The 20,034-nt window shown below is 45.4% G+C and overlaps 1 protein-coding gene and 1 long non-coding RNA gene across 4 annotated transcripts; one reads left to right on the top strand and one right to left on the bottom strand.

Moving 5' to 3' along the window:
- Positions 1–3,214: 3,214 nt before the first annotated feature.
- Positions 3,215–5,587, bottom strand: LOC120738455. Its single transcript, XR_005696980.1, has 2 exons — positions 5,479–5,587; positions 3,215–3,633 (listed from the first exon to the last, which is right to left on the bottom strand). It is a non-coding gene; the product is annotated as an uncharacterized LOC120738455 (long non-coding RNA).
- On the top strand, positions 5,494–15,563 carry eif4h (eukaryotic translation initiation factor 4h). Of its 3 annotated transcripts, none has more exons than XM_040039703.1 (8): positions 5,494–5,624; positions 9,484–9,671; positions 9,754–9,818; positions 9,900–9,996; positions 10,929–11,012; positions 11,485–11,631; positions 12,182–12,297; positions 15,001–15,563. In XM_040039703.1, the coding sequence occupies exons 1-8, from the start codon at positions 5,560–5,562 to the stop codon at positions 15,004–15,006; spliced, it is 768 nt and encodes a 255-aa protein (XP_039895637.1). In that variant the 5' UTR covers positions 5,494–5,559; the 3' UTR covers positions 15,007–15,563. The 3 variants fall into 3 exon arrangements, with proteins under 3 accessions (XP_039895637.1, XP_039895636.1, XP_039895638.1); XM_040039702.1 differs by having other exon boundaries at positions 10,929–11,039; XM_040039704.1 differs by lacking the exon at positions 10,929–11,012.
- Positions 15,564–20,034: the final 4,471 nt, after the last annotated feature.

The following is a 20,034-nucleotide window of genomic DNA, read 5'->3' as shown; positions in this document are numbered from 1 at the left end:
GGTGTCGGTGCGTTGGTGGTTCTTTGTGTCTGGGGATGGGCGTCCAGGTACACACCGGCTCACTCCTTGGCGGCCGCTTATCAGGGCCTGGAGCCTGGGGCTCGGTCACTCTGGCACGGCTGGCTGCCGGCGGAGCTCACGGGCGCGTCACTGCAACCCCCCCTGGCTTCTGCTCAGCGGCTGCTGAGTGAGCCCTCATCTGGGACTCTCCTCAGCTCTTACTGGGACAGTGGCGCGGCTGCCCCTCTGTTGGTCTTCCTTGGTCTCTTGTGTTCTGGGGGCCTCTGGATGTCTGGAGTTTTGATCTCCTCCATACCTGCTTCATGCCCTGGAGGACGGGGCTGTGGCCCCCCCACACCCTCTAGCAGATCATTACATGAAGGAACCTTTTAAAAACAAGCGCGTCCATGCTCACAGGTGTACACACGGGTGATCACACCCACAAACTACACCCTTTTTGGCTCCTACCTCAAAGCACACTGTGTTCTGTTGATCTTATGTGCTGCACAATAATGTTTAATATTTAGTATTTACTGTCATATTCCCATATATCATTGTGATGTTGTTTATTATGTTGCTCTTGTTCTTTGCTTGTTTTCTTTTTTCTTTCTCAGCAGGTGATCCAGGTGATTGATGGATGGATTTTTTGTCTGCTTATTTTGTCGTTTTTTGCCCTTTATCCCCGCCCCTCTTCCCCGCTGTTTTTCTTTCCCCAGTCACGTCTGTCCCGTATTTAGCAAGTGAAAATAAAATAAATAAAATAAACAATAAAAGGTGAATCAAATGGACCATTACGGCACAGCTGGGATGGTCTATTTGGTAAAGTAAACCCGTCTATCTTGCGTGCTGCACAATATCGTTTAATATTTAGTATCTACTGTTATCTACTGCTAGCTAGTTTATTGTGATGGTGCTGTTTTTTTTTTTATTATGTTGCTCTTTCTTTGTTTGTTTTCTCTTCTGTTTTTTTTCTCCATACAGGTGATCCAGGTGTTTGTTTTTGTTTCTTCCCCCCTTTCTCACCGTCTCTTCTCCCCTTTGGTTTTCTTTCTCTCCCTCTCTTTCTTTCATTCTTTCTCCCTGTCCTATCCCCCAGTCATGTCTGTCCCGTCTGTAGCAACCGAAAATAAAATAAATACATAATTATAATAAAGGTCAATCAAATGGACCAATATGGCAAGGCCATGATGATCCACTTGGTAAAATAAATCCGCTTGGCATCTTTCTTGGCCTTCAGACAACAATTCTGATGGCTAAAGATCCAAACGGGACAACAACAACAACAAAAAAAAAAATCGAATTCCATTTTATTTATATTGCACCAACAACACAACAACAGTTGTCCTAACGCCCTTTATAATGTAAGGTAAAGCTCTACAGTAATACAGAAATAGTAGTAACCCCAATAAACAGACGCACCCTTGAGCACTTTGGCGACAGTGGAGAGCAAAACCTCAGTTTTATCAGGAAGAAACCTCCGGCAGAACCAGGCTCAGGGAGGGCGGCTCCCCGTTTTCTTTCCTGGCTGGAATGATTTCACAGCATCTTTAATCATTTTTAAAAACAAGTTTATTTGGTGTTTTCTTCCATTCACACAGGGTCGTAATATACATGCACCTGTCTGGATATTTGAATGCTCTTCTTGGCAGAAATGGCAGGGTTAATTTAAATTAGTTTTCTGTTACAGACTCGTCCACAAATTTTCGACAGGGTTGAGGTCGGGGCTTTGGGAAAGCCATCTCAGAAGCTAAATGTTGGCCTAAAGAAGCTAAATACAGAATATATAATATGGATAAATAGGATTGCACATTTGAGTGAGTCTATTGCACAGTGATTATTGCAGTCGAATATAAGAAAATAAATATTGCGAATATTGCACAGTGAAGAGGCACTACAGCTTAGTTGTTCCCCCCTCCTTTGTCCTCCTGTCTCCCCTCCCTCTCCCCTCCAGAGAGGAGTTAAACAGTCTGATGGCGTGTGGGACTCCTCTGGTTGTTAATGGCCGTGTGCAGAGGATGCCCAGCATTGTTCATAATGTCCATCAGTTTCTTTAATGTCCTCTTCTCTGCCACTGTCACCAGAGTATCCAGCTTCATGCCGACCACAGAGCCAGCCTTCCTGATCAGTTTCTCCAGCCTGCATGAGTCCTTCTTTGCTGTGCTGCTCCCCCAGCACACCACAGCATAGAAAAGTACTCCTGCGACCACTGACTGGTAAAACATCCTCAGGAGCTTCCTGCAGATGTTGAAAGACCTCAGCCTCCTGAGGAAGTACAGTCAGCTTTGGGCTTTTTTATACAGGTGCTCTGTGTTGCATGACCAGTCCAGTTTGTTGTCCACCCACAGCCCGAGGTACTTGTACTTGTTGACCACCTCCACCTCCTCCCCCTCTATCTGAACTGGCAGTGGACCTTCTCTGGACCTCCCGAAGTCCACATCCAGTTCCTTAGTCTTTGAGGTGTTGAGTTGCAGGTGGTTTGTGTGACTCCATGCGACAAAGTTCCTCACCAGACTTCTGTACTCCTCTTCCTGATCATCCCAGATACACCCCATGATGGCCGTGTCATCTGCAAACTTCTGAATGTGGCATAATTCAGAGTTGTAGCAGAAGTCAGAGGTGTACAGGGTGAAGAGAAGAGGGGACAGCACAGTTCCCTGTGGTGCTCCTGTGCTGCTGACCACAGTGTCAGACGTGATGTCCTTCAGCCTGACGTACTGTGGTCTGTCGGTGAGGTAGTCGGAGATCCAAGCCACCAGGCAGGGGTCCACCTGCATCCTGTTTAGTTTCTCCTGGAGCAGACAGGGCCGGATTGTATAAAAGGCACTGGAAAAGTCATGAAACAGGGTCCTTTTCCCTTGTCCAGGTGTGAGTGGGCTCTGTGCAGGAGGTACAGGATGGCATCCTCCACTCCGACAGCCTTGTAGGCGAACTGTAGTGGGTCCTGGGCATGTTGTACCTGTGGTCGGAGGAGGTTGAGGAAGAGCCGCTCTAGAGTCTTCATAAGATGTGACGTCAGTGCCACCGGTCGGAAGTCATTCAGCTCATTGGGCTCATACTTAAATATTAAAGAATTTGACTTTGCGCGTGTGTGGAACAGAGAAAATACATTTAAAGATGTATAGTGTACAATCATTGCAGCCAGGGAAAAGAACAGGCCAAATACATCAGTCCAAAATTACTCTGACATTACAATGAGTGGAAAAAGACGTCTGACAACAACTGTAGATGCTTTATTCATATGTTTACTCCAAAAATACAGTACTGCTTATGAACAGAAAGACTTTTGAAAAAAGGTCTCAAAGACCTTGTGTGTTTTATCAGTTTCTCAGACAGAAAAGCATCTGGGCTAACATTTGAGAACATTTAACATGTGAGGGACAGACATATAGTGGAGCTCTGGTGAGGTGTGGCCACATGATTTAAACGGAGTCAGTGGTGTGATCTAGTGATGTGTCGGTTGTGAACGAAACGGCTCTTAGAGCCGACTCTTTGAAGTGAACAACGCGAGCCGACTCCTTATTGGGAACTGTGGGGTTTTTCCTTCTCTCACCCTCTCTCGCCCTTTTTCCCGCTTCACTCCGCACGCGAGCCTTGTGCTTGCACTGAGCAGAGGGGGGAGGGGCAATAGTTACACTGGCAGTAGCACAGGAACAGAGCGGGAGGGAGAGAGAGAGAAAGAGAGGCAGGGACAACAACATTAGAAAGGTATAGTAATCATACACAACTATTTTCAGTTGCAGATGATAAAGGATTCAGAAAGTTTATTCATGCAGGTCCATATGACAGAGAATGTGCATCTTCTTTTTGTTTTCATATTTTCATTTATATTTAATTGTGTTGTGGTTTGCAGTGTTTTGTGTTGTTTCACTTTAAATTTGTTTAAAAGGAAAAAGCTGAAATATTAAATAGTTAAAAGTTGAAAAGTAAATAGTTGTTTTTTGTATTATATAATTAATTTATTACATTTCATGTGGAGTGAATGAATAAAAGTATATTTACGGTGGCACCTAGAGACAAAGCACGTACAAACTACAAAACATGTACAAGACACAATAGAAGTGCTTCAGGATGCTTTTGTTACCTAGTGGCTACACAAGCCAGGAAGTACCAACGACCGGATTTGGTGTGTGGTAGTAACAGGTAAATTTAGGTGATCTAGGTAGCTCTGTTTTGGAAGTTCAGTTAACTCTAGAAATGTGTTTTGGACTTTGCGCGTGCTTTTATATTTATATATAAACATATATTAAAAACCATGTTTTTTTTTTACATTAGTAATTCCTTTTGGGCATAATTTTATATTGTTGTTGATAATAAATTAATTAAAGCAACAAAACAACCTGAAGAGCCGGTTGGGAGCCGAAAGAGCCGGTTCCCTAAAAAGAGCCGGAATTCCCATCACTAGTGCGATCCAAAGGCAACAACGGGCCAAACTTTTATCCGGTTGTTCAGTGATGACGCGACGAATCCTACTTCCGGGCCTAAAGTAGTCTGCGTTTAATATGGCTTTTGTGTTGTTAACATGTTTAATGTTTTGTATTTTCTTCTATTTGATCTCAAAAAGCTCCTAAAACAGTCAGTGATCCCTGTTGACCTCCCTCGGCTTTTATTACCGCTAATCATTTATTTAAGCTCAACCTTAGGATGTAACTCCAGCCCAGCCCATGCAGCAGTATATGAATGACTAACCTCGTATTGTGGATGGATTATCTCAATTGTTCTCCTGGCTGAAGTTTGGTCCTTTTACAGCATCCTGCCATGCGATTACATTTGTTCCTGACCACCGAGAACAGTCACGTTAACTTTTATCGAGTGGAAAAAAAAGTTAGCTTGTTTATATTATGCTAACATAGCTGTGTCGCTAGCGGTCACGTAGCACATCATTATATACCAGCTAGCCCAACTTCAGTAACCCTACAAACGTCACTGCTGTTTAGTTTTCTGTCTTCATTTATGCTGGAAGTGATAACAGAGCTGTACGTTTGAATTTTGTTTCCAAAACCCCGCAGTCAGGACATGCTATATTGTATTTAGATAGAAGCTAACGAGCTAACTTCCTGCTAACTTTAACTCCGTTAAATGTCATAAATTCCGTTTTCATGGATGCCTGGATGTTAAACTCAATTGTTACACCTGGTAGAGCAGAACGCTGATCATTTTATTAAAGATGAAAGACTTTAGACAGTTTTTCAACTCTCAGTAATGCCATAGTGATCGTTTGATATATGGACCTGCAGCGGAGTTTAGGTCCAGACACGGCTAGTGACGTCAGACTGAACAACCGGATAGGCTTCAGGATCATGACATTGTTATGACAACTGTTACTATTGTTTACTTTGTATTTATTTTAACAATTCCATATAGTTTCGTGTGTTTTTCACGTTCGTGCTGTGTTTTCATTACTTATATTATAAATATTTCTTTTCAAACTGAATTTAAAAAAAACATAATTAGTAAAAAGAAGTTAGTGTGTGATATTACCGGTCAGGCGCTCTGCGGGCAGCTAAACCCGCTGTGTGTGTGACGTGTAGGACCTCCTCCTCCAACACACAAGCAGCAGTAATGGCGGACTACGACAACTACGATGAACGGGACCGGGCCTACGGCAGCTTCGGCGGCGGCCGAGGGTGAGTTTCCGCCGTGCACGGCAGCTTTGTCGTGTCCCCGAAGAGCAAACTCGACCGGACCGTCGCCGTGTTTCCCGCTGCTGTCCGCCCCGAGTCAGGGGAGCAGGCTGTGTAGGCCCCGGAGCTCGACACGCCCCGCGGTTACTGAACAGGCCGAGCAGGCGTGAGGGTATCCCGGAGATATCAGCCGGGAAACACCGCGGTCTCGTAGCTGACATGCTAACAGTTAGCAAGCGGCTAGCTAGATGTAGACAGTAAGAACAGGCTCTCCAGTGTGGCGTGGATCGTCCCGCAGCTTGGCGGTACAGATACCCACTCAGCGCGTGTGGCTTTGAGGCGGTGGAGGCGAGCGGTGGGGAAGGAGGCCGCAGCAGGTTTAGGTGGAGGCGGTGGCGGAGCTGCAGGCTGCCCGCATGGCTGCATCATGTGTCCCCTGCTGCACATCCATCCACGTCGCAGTCAGAGCTGAGGGTGGGAGTCGGTTAGAGCCGGTAGATGCGCTTACCGTCAGGTTAGCGGCTGTTTTCCGCTCTGTGGCACTGCGTGTTGTTATCTGATTGCTGATAAACGATTTTAAAAAAAAAAGTGATTTTTTTTTTGTCCTGGAGGGAGGGGGCTTCAGGATGTCTGCAGCACACAAAGCTTTAACATCAGTACAGGCAGGAGTCACCTGTGAGAAGATCGGACTGATGTTCTCTCCTTTATCACAGACTTTATGAACGAATTAACAGAAAACAGGGTTTTTTTTGCCGAAAGTTTGCTGAGATTAATTTTTGGTCGATTAATTGTTTCAGCAATTAATCTTTATTTCTGTTTCTTCGGGAGCACCAAACCAAATTTTAATCAAAGTTTAGAGAATGATGAAGAGTTAAAGGGCTGCTTTTCTTCATCAGTTGTTCTGTCAGGAGCTGAATCTGATGAGAGGGGATAAACGTTGGGGCTGAACATGGGGCCTGAAGTCTATATTTTAGGAGTGGAGGGAATTCCCCTCATTGCATGCTTCCATTGGAGCAGGGTGGGCTGTAGAGTTTGAAGGAGTCTGGGCTGATTGAGTGGCTGAGCCCTGCAAAGACAATACATAAAACAAAACTGTGTGAAGGTAATGTCTGGTAAATCAAACTGTGCTAACTTCTGCTTGAGCATCTTCTCAGAGCACTGAGGTCCATGTCGGCACATGTTGAAGCCTGTGTGTTTGAAACAGTGGGGGGCGCTGTAGTCCTGCAGGGAGGGAGCAGAGCTCCAGATGTTGTCTTGATTGTTCTTCTAGTCACTCTGCACCGCTGTCCTGAACGTTATTGGACCTCTGTTTGTGGGGATTTCTTGCAATATAAGGGAAAAATTTATGTATAACTCTTTTTAAGATGATCTCCTGATGGCTCCAAAATGAGGCAGAGCAGACTGTGATTGCATGAAGCTTTGTTTGAGGGTGCTAGATGGCTGATTTCAGATCTGAATCCAGACTGTTGCTTCAAGAGTTTAGCAGCTGGCTCCATGTCAGTAGGTCAGACTTTTACTGGTTCGTAAAGAAGCTCAACATAATCTATAAGAACCAAACATCTATTAATAGATTTGTTGTTTATAATAAGTCTGTGTCTGTGAAAACGAGTCCCAGTTTCCCAGATATCCCATTTATTTTAAAGCCAAAGCTAGTAGAAGGTGTGGAGTTCTGCATGCGACTGGCATTCCTGCTACAGGGAGATGCTGCTGCTGGCAGCCTGTAACAAAGCCTCCAACAAGTCATTTAAAGCTTCATCACTTTCTCTGCTGTTGCTGTGTTTAAGAAGAAAAGGTGGTGTGTGGGAGCAGCACAAATTTTTGCTTCGGTTTAAACGATTCCTGCAGGCAGTTTGAGGTAACACTTTTGACGTGTGAATGTGGAAACACTGTGAGAAAACTGCTCCTCAGTGAGGGTCTGTTTCAGCTTCACAGGGGAACCCTGTCTGAAATCCTTTATTACTGGCCAAAGGTCGTCAGGTCATCGCTCATGTTGAGGGATTTTTGTGGTGGCTGCATAGCATAAAGTGTTGCAGCACTCAGTTTGAAGTTGCTGTGCTGGAGGCTGAGAGTGGGCCTGTGGGGGTGGGCGGTCCATCTATGGTCAGGCCAAACAGTCTGAGAAAGCCTCAGTTTGATCAAACCACAACACAGTGCCGGTACTTTTCCTTTGCCAGCATGTTTTATATGCAACACCTGATTTTAGCTGCGCGTTTGTATCATAGCAACAACAACCGGTCAGCGATGGATGCAAATCAACTCCAAATAGCAGCGAGCAGGAGCCAAGCTGGCTGACTTTGTTCATGTAGAGCAGGCTGACGCGCTGCTCAGCTCCTACATTTTAACCCCAAACTGCATGGCCGAAGCTCCTCTGGCTGTGTTCCTGCTTCATCAGACCTCCATCAGTGATCCGGGAGCAGGTGGAGCAGCACACAGCAGAGCGATAACCAAGTGGCTCAGAGTTTTGAGTCCGGTTTGTAGTTTATAATTGTTTCAAAGTTTGAGCAGCTACAGAGGGTTAAACCAGCTGCTCTGAAACGCTCGGATCTACACTGACGGGTGCACGGCAGCATGTCAAGCAGATGGAAATATTCTTTCATTTTTACGTCTTTTTACCTGATAAGAACAACAGGACACAGATTTACTGGCATCATAAACACACCACTCCCAACCTTCAAAGCGTCATAAATTCCAATTATGATTATTTATTTATTTTTGTTGTTCAGTTAATCTGCAGATTTACCCGTTATAATGATAAGTTAGAGCAATAATTCCTATAAATGGATATAAAACTAGAGATGTGCACTTACATATCACACATTCAACATCTCCCAGACCGCTGTTTGCTTCCACTAACGGGTTTGCAGAAATCACAAAAACCACTCCAGACTCACGATTTGTGATCTGATCAGCTGTTCTTTGCACTTCCTACGTTGGAGCATACGTCATAACATTGTGAGCATCAACTATTGTGTGGTTTCAGTGTGCCTTTAGCTGTGAAAACAGGAAGTGATGTCACTTTTTGCAGGAACTGTAGTTTTTTTCCTCCTCCAAAGCCTGTCAAAGCTGGAATACTGGAAACAGTTTATTTTGATGCTTTGTTTGTCATTTTGCTCCAGTTTATAAAAATGAGTCTCAAAAATGAAATTCTGAAGACTCAAAATACATTTCCTGTGGTTGGAAACTATTGTGTGCAACTTTTCTTTCTTACAATTTTGATATTTCTTATTGGCTTATTCCGCTTATTAAATAATGTATGTAATTACTGTGGACATTTTACAGACATATTATTAAAGTTTGACATATAAGGGTCGTATTGATGCATAGCAACTTGAAATGTTTAAAAAAAACTCATGTAAAATGTAAAGTTTAGCTCTGGCAGATTGTGAGATTATTTCTGATCGTTCATCAAACTACAGCATTTGGATATCAGCTGATGGTTTTTCCTTTCAGACAGATTTCCAACATTCGTTATGTGTAGTAATTTATTTACTTGTTTGTCTCTTTTTTAAATCTTCATTTATTGATCATTTTCATTAACAAGATCGACAGAGAGCCAGTATCGTCCAACAGCATCGTCTGATTGGTCAGGCTCTCATTCCGTTTCACAAAACGGCCGTGAACGAGCGACCGAGCTCATAAAGTCATTGGGAACGCATCACGGGGCCGATTGCAGCTTTTAGGTCTTTCTGTCCCCGCCATTTCCTGTTTAGACTCCAAAGCGAGCACTCCCAGTTTGGAAGACCAGTGAGCCTAATGTGTGGAGAGTTGTTGTCTTTAACTCTGGTCCAGTCTGACCTCTACATCCCACAATCCTCTTTACTTGTGTCCCTGTCTGACGATCCTCTGTCCCCCCTCCCATCAGGCCCCGTGGCGGCAGCGGTCCCGGAGGCCCCAGGAAGCAGAAGGAGCTGCCGACAGAGCCTCCGTTCACGGCGTACGTGGGAAACCTGCCGTTCAACACGGTGCAGGGAGACATCGACATCATCTTCAAAGAGCTCAACATCCGCAGTGTCCGATTGGTCAGAGACAAAGAGACAGACAAGTTCAAAGGTTCGGAGGGGGTGTGGGTGTCGGGGATGATGAAGTTTGCCTCGGGTGAAACTTCCTGTCTGACTGTTTGCGTCTCTTTCAGGTTTTTGTTATGTTGAATTTGACGATTTGGAATCTCTAAAAGAAGCTTTGACATACGACGGCGCCGTGAGTATCTGATTTAATAAACCCGACGTTTTCTGGTTCTGCCACGCTGCTGTCTTGTCTGACAGGAACTCTGACCTGCAGTTATTAGGTGAAAGGTCACTGAGGGTGGACATCGCAGAGGGACGAAGACAAGAACGAGGAGGGGGCGGCTTTGGCTTCAGGAAAGACGACGGCAGAGGTACGAGCAGAGAAGAAGAGTGCTAACGTGGTAGGAAGGTTTCCAGGCTGGAGTTAGATCCCAGAGAAAATCAGGCGTGCGTTTCGAAACGGGAAAGCTCTGAGGTGCTCCTCAGTGACCTGGAGCAGAAGACGGCTAAAATAGTTTTCACCAAATTCTTTACCAAAACATTTTTCTGCAGCTGAGTTGCCCATAAATCATCAGTGTTCTGCTAGTCTGTGCTGATTGGTCAGTTAAGGACGCAGGACAGGGCATCCCCGCTCGACGGCGCCCGTTCCCAAACGATAGCTCCAGCAGACGTTAGTAGAAGCTTCAAGTGTTTGTTGGTGTTTCCTCTGATTTATTGTCCGGTTCTCATCTTGGACCTGCTGCTGTTGTAATTTGGCGCTTTATGAATAAAGTTGAACATTTTAACCAACGGGAGGCGGGGCCTGCTCGCGACACACCCCAAACTGTAATGTATCAGGGAGAAGTGATGAGGGCTTAGGAAAAGAGGGGAGAGGTCCTGACACGTGCTGGAGGCGGGCGCCGGTTGAATCTGATTCAGGTTTAAGTCCAGCCTTCAAGGAAACGCAGACGAAGCATGTTTGATGTTGCCCTGTGACTCTGAGGAGGAGGACTCTTCATCTTTCATGCTTCATTTCTTCATCCTCACCTCCACAGACACCTCCCCTTTTCCTTTCACCTCCCTGCTGTTCATAGTCACCTGCAGGTAGGTGGAGGCCACCTGACGTCTCCTCCTGCTGACCTTTCACCTTCTTCAGTGTTCAGAGTGCTGCTGCTTCTCTCTAACTCCGATTGGCTCATGGACCACTAACAAGCTTCGCCTCTCTAGTGTAGCCCCTCCCAGCAGGAGGTGCTGCCACCTCCTCTGTTTTCTTTCCTCTCCCCCCCCCCCCCCTCAGTGTTAAACTGCCCCGTGTCCTCTGCAGGACGAGGAGGCTCTCGAGGCGCTCCCAGAGGAGGAGGAGGAGGACGCGACTCCCGTGAGGACTTCTACGACCAGCCGGGAGGAGGTGCGGTCAAAGAGTTCAGCAGCTCAGGTTGGACAGCATCGCGTTCCAGCGGCCAATCAGGGCACTGCCAGCTGGGTTCTAGCCAATGGGACGGCAGGAAAATTTCCTCGGCCTCCAAACTTTTTTAAAGCAGTAAAACTAATCAAAGTAATATTTAGACGGCAGACGTGCACTGCTCTCTGTTTACATATATGATGTGAGGCCATATTCTGATTATTGCTCTGGTGGTGAGGCATGATTGACCAGTAAGGGAGACTAACGTTAGAGGCTAACACACCAAACAGGAAGTGGTAACTAGTGTCTGGCTCCGCCTCCTGAAGCTGCTGGACACACCCTGTTTTTCCCCCATCATGCCCTTCACCTCAACCATCTCATATTCATTTCCAGGTCTGGACTCTTTCAGGGCGCCTGTGGCCGTCTATCTGAACACTCACCTGTGTGCGCGTCTGTCTGCTCACCTGTCTCTCTGCAGGTTTTAGAGATGATGACTACATGGGGGGGCGGAGTCGAGGCGGTGGCAGTCGCCCTAGTGACAGAAGGGGTGGAGGTGCAGGGATGGGTCGCTACAGAGACGGACCCCCACGCGGAGGAACGACAGACTTCAGGGAACCGTCTGAAGGTGACTTGACTTCCTGCTTTGTTTTTTTTCAGCAACGCTCTGACACAGGTGGATTAGGTTTGGTAAAATATGGCAGCGCTGTATCAGCAGTGACTGTGACACAGATAATACATAGAAAACAATTAGCCAGGTGCTAACAGGTGTGTACGTCTTAGGACCCGCCTGTCGCACAAATCCAGGAAGAGGAAGGATAGCAGAGAGAGTAGGAGGGGTCATCGCAGTATCAGAATCCTGAGCGGATGATCATCCGATTAGCCAGTGAGGCATACACCTGACACACTGAGCTGAGAACACAGCAGCGTGACATCAGCACAGCATGTGCACATACCTGTGTTTGTAGAGGCTCCCCCTGGTGGCCTGCTTTGCTTCCTCCTGGTGTCCCACACAGGGGTTAGAAAGAAGAGTGTTTCCTGCTTGTTATAGAAATGCTTCTCTGGAAAAAAGCCCCCAGTTTAGATTTTTCCTGACTGGAAGTAAAATGTCTGTTGATTTAAAAACAGGAAGTTCCCCCGGCGTGCACTGACTGTCTGTTGTTATGTGTCTGTTGCAGAGGAGCGTGCACAGCGGCCTCGGCTGCAGCTGAAGCCTCGGACCGTCTCTGAGCCGCTCAACCAGGTCGCCAACCCCAACTCTGCCATCTTTGGCGGAGCGAAGCCGCGAGAGGAGGTGATATCAAAAGAAAAACCATAAGAGACTGAAGGCCGCACGGTCGTAGGGAGGGAGGGGGGCGGGGGAGAGGGAGGTTAGGGGGGCGAGAGCGAACTTTAACCAAGAAACGCCAAACGGGGTGATTTAGACGCCACAGTTAGTCCTTCCTGACAGACGGCCAGCTAGCGAGCGAGCGAGCGGACGCTGCCCCCCTCCTCTTCTTCTTCTTCTTCCTGTTTGAGTTCAGTTTGAGCAGAATATTTATTCTTAGTGGGAATAAAGACGAATCGCACTCTGACACTCTGATCAGTAATAAACCTGTAAACACAACACGGCGAGCAGCTCGTCAATGCATGTTCCGTCTTTGGGTTTCTCTGCCCCGCCCCCTCACCACCACCTCCGCTTTCTGTGATGTCATACCTGCTTTGTCCTGTAGCCCCGCCCCATCCTCTTCTGGGTCAACGGTTGCCCACATTTACTCCAACAGAAAGAAGCTCGGAGGTTAAACCTGTAAAGTCTTTTAGTGTTTCTTTTTTGTATTTTATAGTTGTTGAACTACAGCCCTGCCCCCTCACTCTGATTGGTTGAAAATGTCCCCCACTTTAGTTGTTTTGTTGTTTTAATCTTTGGTGTCTTTTGTTGATTTGGTTAGCGTTACAGCAGCTTGTCGTCCTGGGTGGGTGGGGTTTAATGCCGGGCTCTCAGCAAGCTCCGCCCACTCAGGTGTCCACAGCAGACCCAGTTGATGAAATAAGTAAACTGCTAAAAAGCTTTAGACTTCTGTTCCCATGATGCTCTGCTAGCACAGACAGGTGCTGCATTCACTGTCTGCAGAATTTTACATGAAAAATCAAAAAACGGTGCATTCAGGTGCAGGAGACAGCTCCTCGGGAATCATTAAATCCTACTAGTTTTCCTGATTTATGACTGTGGAAGAACAGACCCTGAATGCAGCACAGTTTGAAAAGGCTCTGATTGGCTGTGTTCTGTCGGGTTTGCAGCGATGTGGCAGTGTCCTGTCCAATCAGCTTTAACAATGCCTCCCACACTGAACACACAGAAGGGAATCTTTTCTGATTGGTCTGTTGATCCACACTGAAAACTTTTATATATATTTTTTAATTTAATTGTATCTATTTTTTTTTTTTTTTTTAAGCTCTTCCCATTTGATTTTTAACTTTTCCTGAAACATTAGCTCTGAGTCACCGTTCGCCTTATTATGAGTTGAATGATTATGAACTGTTCTCTCAGGAACTGCTTCATATTTTTGTAGGAAAAAAAAATCTACCAGCTTTTATTTAATGTTGGTGAAAATGTTAAGGAAATGTTGTAAGAGAAGTTTGACCACCAACAGCAACGACAGCAGAAATAAGTGAAGACATTGAGCCCGGTCTCTATTGATTCTGTCTCCGTTTGTTTGGTTTACAGGTTTTTACAGGCTCACTGAGACTAAATGTGTAGGCGTATTCTCAAACTTCATAAACTATCCGGTCGTTAAGTCTTGACGTCACTAGTCGTGTCTGGGTCTAAACTCCGCTGCAGGTCCATATATCAAACATCACTATGGCATTACTGAGAGTTGAAAAACTGTCTAAAGTCTTTCATCTTTAGTAAAATGATCAGCGTTCTGCTCTACCAGGTGTAACAATTGAGTTTAACATCCAGGCATCCATGAAAACGGAATTTATTACATTTAACGCAGTTAGAAGTTAGCAGGGAGTTAGCTCGCTAGCTTCTATCTAAATACAATATAGCATGTCCTGACTGCGGGGTTTTGGAAACAAATTCAAACGTACAGCTCTGCTATCACTTCCAGCATAAATGAAGACAGAAAACTAAACAGCAGTGACGTTTGTAGGGTTACTGAAGTTGGGCTAGCTGGTATATAATGATGTGCTACGTGACCGCTAGCGACACAGCTATGTTAGCATAATATAAACAAGCTAACTTTTTTCCACTGGATAAAAGTTAACGTGAGTGTTCTCGGCGGTCAGGAACAAATGTAATCGCATGGCAGGATGCTGTAAAACGACCAAACTTCAGCCAGGAGAACAACTGAGATAATCCATCCACAATACGAGGTTAGTCATTCATATACTGCTGCATGGGCTGGGCTGTAGTTACATCCTAAGGTTTTAAAAACTGAGCTTAAATAAATGATTAGCGGTAATAAAAGCCGAGGGAGGTCAACAGTGATCACTGACTGTTTTAGGAGCTTTTTGAGATTAAATAGAAGAAAATACAAAACATTAAACATGTTAACAACACAAAAGCCATATTAAACGCAGACTACTTTAGGCCCGGAAGTAGGATTCGTCACGTCATCACTTAACGACCGGATATGTGCAGAACTGTCACTGCTTTAATGTCGTCAGGCGGCCCCATGTGCTCTGAAGTTTCCTGTTCAGGCCCACCACCCTCCAAAATCTGTGAGAAGCTCAGTTAGTCTCTGTACTTTGTAAAAGATGATGTCAGAGCTTTGACTGTGCTGTCGTACTTGCACTGAGGGAGGTTAAATCACTGACAGCAGCTAAAGCAGTGAAAATGTTCTGGACTCTATAAGCGGTCCCTCGAATCCAGGGAGACGATTTTCATTCATAAAAATCAGGGAGGACAAAATAAGTTCAAAGTGTTTTTCTTAACTTTTATTTTTCCCTTCCTTTGCTCCCCTTTTTCATCTCTTCCTTCTTTTTTTCTCCTTCCATCTGTCTTTGATTACAGCACTGAGTCATTTAAAGCCGCCACCACAGATCCCAACCAGACGGTGGCGCTAGCACGCCGCATTGCCGACAGAACAGAAGAAACCGAAAGCTTTTTTTTTTTTTTTTTTTTTTCTTTTTCTTTTTTTTTTGTGCTGTTTGGTGGTTTCAGTGTGGGTCAGACGCCAGCGTCCACCGATAAATTGTTGTAAAGTTGATTGTGTACAATAAAGATGGGGCTTTGGTCTGGAACCTGTAACTTCTGTGTGTTTCTCTGTGGCCCGACAGGAAACTGGCTGTAAACCCGGCCCAGGTGAAAGCTTTCAGGTGTGGGTCTGCGTCGCTTTGACATCATGTGTGTTTTTTTTTTGTTTTTTTTCTTGGAGGTAAAATGCAGAAACGTTTCTGAATAAACAACTGTTAGAACTTTCCTTTCCTTGAGTTTATGGCAATAAAACTGTCTTCATCTTTGTCCTCATACCAACCCGAATGTGTTTAATTTCAGGGTGGGGGAGGCGGGGCATTGATTCCTCATTACATTTTTATTTTTCTTCCAAATGAAAGAAGAATAAAGAATAAAGCTCGTTCTGTTCTGCCTCTGTATGTCTGTGTCGCTCCGACGTTAATGTTAAACATGACCACAGTTTACAACTTCATCAGGTACACCTCTCCAGCACCTGGTTGGAGCTCCTCCTCCTTCAGTCGTTGCTCAGAGGTGACATCATCACACACCTGCTGGAGGTGGTTCCGGAGATGCTGCAGGACCTTGCTGAGGGTCTTTGTGGATGTGGGAGGGCTCTTAGAAAGTTTGTTCAACATCTAAAGCTTTTTCACTCATTTCTAAAGGTATCCTGACTTCAGCTGTTTCATTTACAGTCTGGTCACCTGGGACAAACTGAACTCGCTGGACAGGCTTAGAAAGCCGGAAGGTCTCGGTACTATAACTGGACGTCAGCATGAAGTGGCAGGTTGGCTCTGAGAGTACAGGGTTTGTTCCGGGAGCTCAGGGGCCTCGCTGAGCCAGCAGCGCTCCTATTTCTGTTCATGTCCGCCAGATTGAAGACCGGGACCAATATTGGAACCGCTGACATCAGTGAGGGGCTACTGCAAGGAACTCACCGATGTTGGTCCACAGGTTCTGATCAGTCAGGCTTTCTACAGAAGTCTCTTCAGTTTCCACTACATTAATAACCGGTTCTCTCCCAAACCCAGCAGCAGGCTGCTGAGAAACAGCCTTCAGCTCAGTTTAATTTATGCATGCATGTAGCACCAAACCACAGCTACAGTTGCCTCTGGGCCCTTCATATTATAAGGTAAAGACTACAACAGTACAGAGAATCCCCAACAATCTCACGACTTGAGTAAGCACTTCGCAACAGCGGTAAGGAAAAACCCGTTTGAATCAGAAGCTAAACGTGCAGGTAAAAAGAAGGGGAGCAGGCTTTCTCATACATGATGTATGTATCTGTAACCAGGCAGAATAAACTCCATCACTCATTAAACCGGTGGTTCAGTTCTGACCTGTAACATGTATTTTGCTGTTGTGGGGTAAAGGGGCGGGGCTGAGAAAATACAGGTGTGCTTTAAATGAGTTTCTCCAGGTTTCATTCACCTGTGTGTCTACTGTCCATTCAGTTTGAGTTTTACATCTACTCCTTATTGTGGTAGATGTGTGTATTTTATGACACTCACACCATCCTAAACGCATTTGGAATTATTTCCTTTAAACTCAGTAATCCAGTCAAACTGAGCGCCACCTGTGGGCGGGGCCTGTTAGCACAGGTAATCATCCAAGTCTGAGGGTAATCGATCAGGTTACACTTAAATAAAGTTCTCGAAAAAATAAAAGTTCAAAAACGGTTTCTGCTAGTTGTAAATAAGTCAAAGTTGTAATTCACTTAAGTACAAATGCTGGCGTCCTCCGGGGTGTGTGTGTGTGTGTGTGTGTGTGTGTGTTATCTGACTCTGTGTTATCTGACTGTGTGTGTGTGTGTGTGTGTGTGTGGCCGAAGTCTTCCTGGTTGGCTGTGTTGTTGTCTCAGCCCTCGCAGTGTCTCTGTGCTCCTGTTATTCCTTCACTTCCTCCTTCAGGTCGTCGTCATGTTGTTTAACTAACTAGCAACTGCTGGTTAGTGTTTGTTAACTACCATCAACTTGTCCGGGAGTTAGCTATCTGCTAGCTCTAGCAACCCTGTCATCAACAGGTAAGACGCCTCATTACGTCGGTAACCGACCCGGCTATTTGTCAGTTAACCCGTAAAGTGAGACAGTTAACCCGGTCTAAGTGTCCGAGCTACTGTCGTCTGTCCTGCTCTGAGTTTCTTTGAGTCTTTGCTCTTTTCAAACTTCTCTAACCAGCCTAGCGTTAGCATAGTTTCTAGCCTCCTAGCAGCAGAGGGTACTTCCCGGACTTAACACGCCGGATTCCGTTAACAAACCGTCGGATTTAAAGTCCCGTGACTTACCGGTAAGTGTATAATCATCTCTGAACAAAGTAATTCGGACTTCACGCCACTTATATGGAGACGTTTTCTCATTCGGCTCTCAGTTATAATTAAACAATGCTCATTTAAATGACACGCCAGCTTGAATACCGATGAAGTTTAGTCGGAGCCAAGTTGTGTGCCGTGTTGATGATTTATTAAATACGAATCTCGAAACTTTATGAAACATAAAGCCGAATTCATCAGAACATTAGCGGGAATATTTCAACAGTTTTTCCATAGTGTTTTTATAACGTCGGCGACAAACGCGACACAAACGTCCATTTTTCTCACGGAATTCGGCTAACTGTCACCTGTGTACAAAACGAAGTTGTTTTGGCCATTTACAGTGTTTATTTCACGACAACAACAAACCTGTAGCGTAAAATACTGAACTCAGACTTTAATATCAGAAGTTCCAGTAAAATGTGGTCACGTGTCTTTGGATAAAGCGAGATTAAAGCTGTTTGTTATGGAGACAAATATGAGTCATGTTTGTAAAGTAAGAATCCAGTTCTGTGAAGCAGAGTTGATGAGAATAAGAACAGCGAGCAGTTTTTAGTTTGTATACAACCTTATTATCGAGCGCTACGCGAAAGAAACATCAGTTTTTCTTATGGAGTCTGGCAAATGGGCAAATTGTTGAAATGAGCAGAAACAATCAGTGATGATTAAAGCTAAGGTGACGAAAGCTGTGGAGGGTTGATGGGGGCAGCACTGACAGGTTCAGCTGCTTTATAAAAACGACTGTTTACAGTTTACGTAAATTTTTAATTTTTCTTTTTGTTTCCAGACGTGACTTTGTGGTTTCAGTTCAGTTTTTACTGTTTAAAGTGTTTACTTTCATTTTAGTTCTTCTTTGTCACGTGAAACTTTAAAAATCAAAGTTTTCAAATATTTCACATGATATAGTAGAAATGCCTGAGCAGTAAGCATCTAATCTGAAGTTGGCATTCAATAACATGCTGAGAATGCAGAGAGAGATCATTGAGTTGGTGAGCTGTGTTGAACTTACAGTCACAGCGACTGTCTTAATACCTATTGGATCACCATGGTAACTGATGCTGAGCACAAACTGGACTGGAGCCGGTGAGGTTCAGTGTAACATGCTCAGGTGGGATTCAAAGCTCGCGCTCGCAGTCACGCCGCCATCAGCCTGATATAGGCAGGATCCACGCTTTCATGCCGTTAGACTGGGGCAGCAGAAATTGAGCTTCAGACCAGGCAGCATTTTTCCATCTTCTATTGTCGTTTAGCGGCTTCAGTTTGTTGTTCACAGCTGGCAGGTGTGGCACCTGCGGGTCAGCATACTGGGGTTGGTCATTTGAGTTCCTGTTGCCTCGCTCTCAGCTTGAAGCAGACTGTCTATTGTCTCCCAGAGAGCTGCCTCTCACGGGACCTTTTCTCACATTCTCGGTAAACTCAGAGATGGCTGTGTGGGGAAACTCCCAGCACATCAGCAGTTTCTGAAACACTCTGATCCATGTGTCTAAATGCACGGAGCTCCTGTCGTGTGATTGGCTGATCAGATACTTGTGTTGAGGAGCGGTTGAAGAGGTGTACGAGCGGCCGTGTATGTTTCGGTACGAGCTCAGTCTGGTCAATCGTTTTTGTCTTCCACGCGTCACACTTTGTTTCACTCACACTGAAGCAGGATCATCATTTATCATCTTTATTGATCTCCGTCCCGCTAACACTGTATGTGATTTGAGTAGTGGCGCTTCATCACTGCTCTTGTGTGAGCATGCTCAGAGCCAGAGTGTTTTAACAGGGAAGTTTGATAACTCCATCGTGATGCGTGCTCTGCAGTTTTCCGTTTTGTCCGTCCAGAGAACAGAGAAAAAGAGAAAACCTGGAAAAGTCGGAGCTGCTCTGTGACACAGACCTGCAACAAGCTACTGATCCTTAGTCAGGATCGTTGTGTGTTTGCATACACACCACACCGCTGTTTGTGTCCCACTGAAGAAGGAAAATGTTCATATAATCGAGCCGAAAAGAGCAAATGAAGCCAAACTGGTTTAAATTAAAGGCTTTTATTGTGAAGGACTCAGAGGAACGTGTTTTTAACTCCATAAACCTGTGTCTTTCTGTGTGTGCGTGTGTGTGTGCGTGTGTGTGTCAGCCATGTTTGCGTCCTGCTGTAACTGGCTCTGTATGGACACAGCCAATGCGGATCAGCCCACTCGAAGCGACAGACGTCATCAGTCCTACACCAACTCGGCCTTCACCAGCCAGCCGTCTCCTCCACCTGAACACACCTGTAAGGCCTGCGGGGGGCGGCTCGACACACCTGCCACAAAAGTGAGTGAGTGATTGTTCCAGCCCTGAGCCTGCAGCTGCAGCGAGCTCCTGTCTGTGGACATTGTCCACAGGGAGGGGGGAGTCGTCACACTTGTGTTCAAAGGGCTGTTGGAGGTTCAAGTTCTGGATCACGTGACAGATTTTTGGATCCTTGTTAGAGCCGGTTGGTAGGACCGCCTAAAGCAGGGGTGGGTAACTCCAGGCCTCGATGGCCGGTGTCCCTGCAGGTTTTAGATTGAGTAGATGATTAAATAAAAGCTGACTTTAAATGG

Source organism: Simochromis diagramma, unplaced genomic scaffold (assembly GCF_900408965.1).
Source record: "Simochromis diagramma unplaced genomic scaffold, fSimDia1.1 OVJJ01000031.1, whole genome shotgun sequence".
Classification (NCBI taxonomy): domain Eukaryota; kingdom Metazoa; phylum Chordata; class Actinopteri; order Cichliformes; family Cichlidae; genus Simochromis; species Simochromis diagramma.
This window is presented reverse-complemented; position numbering and strand designations above follow the sequence as displayed.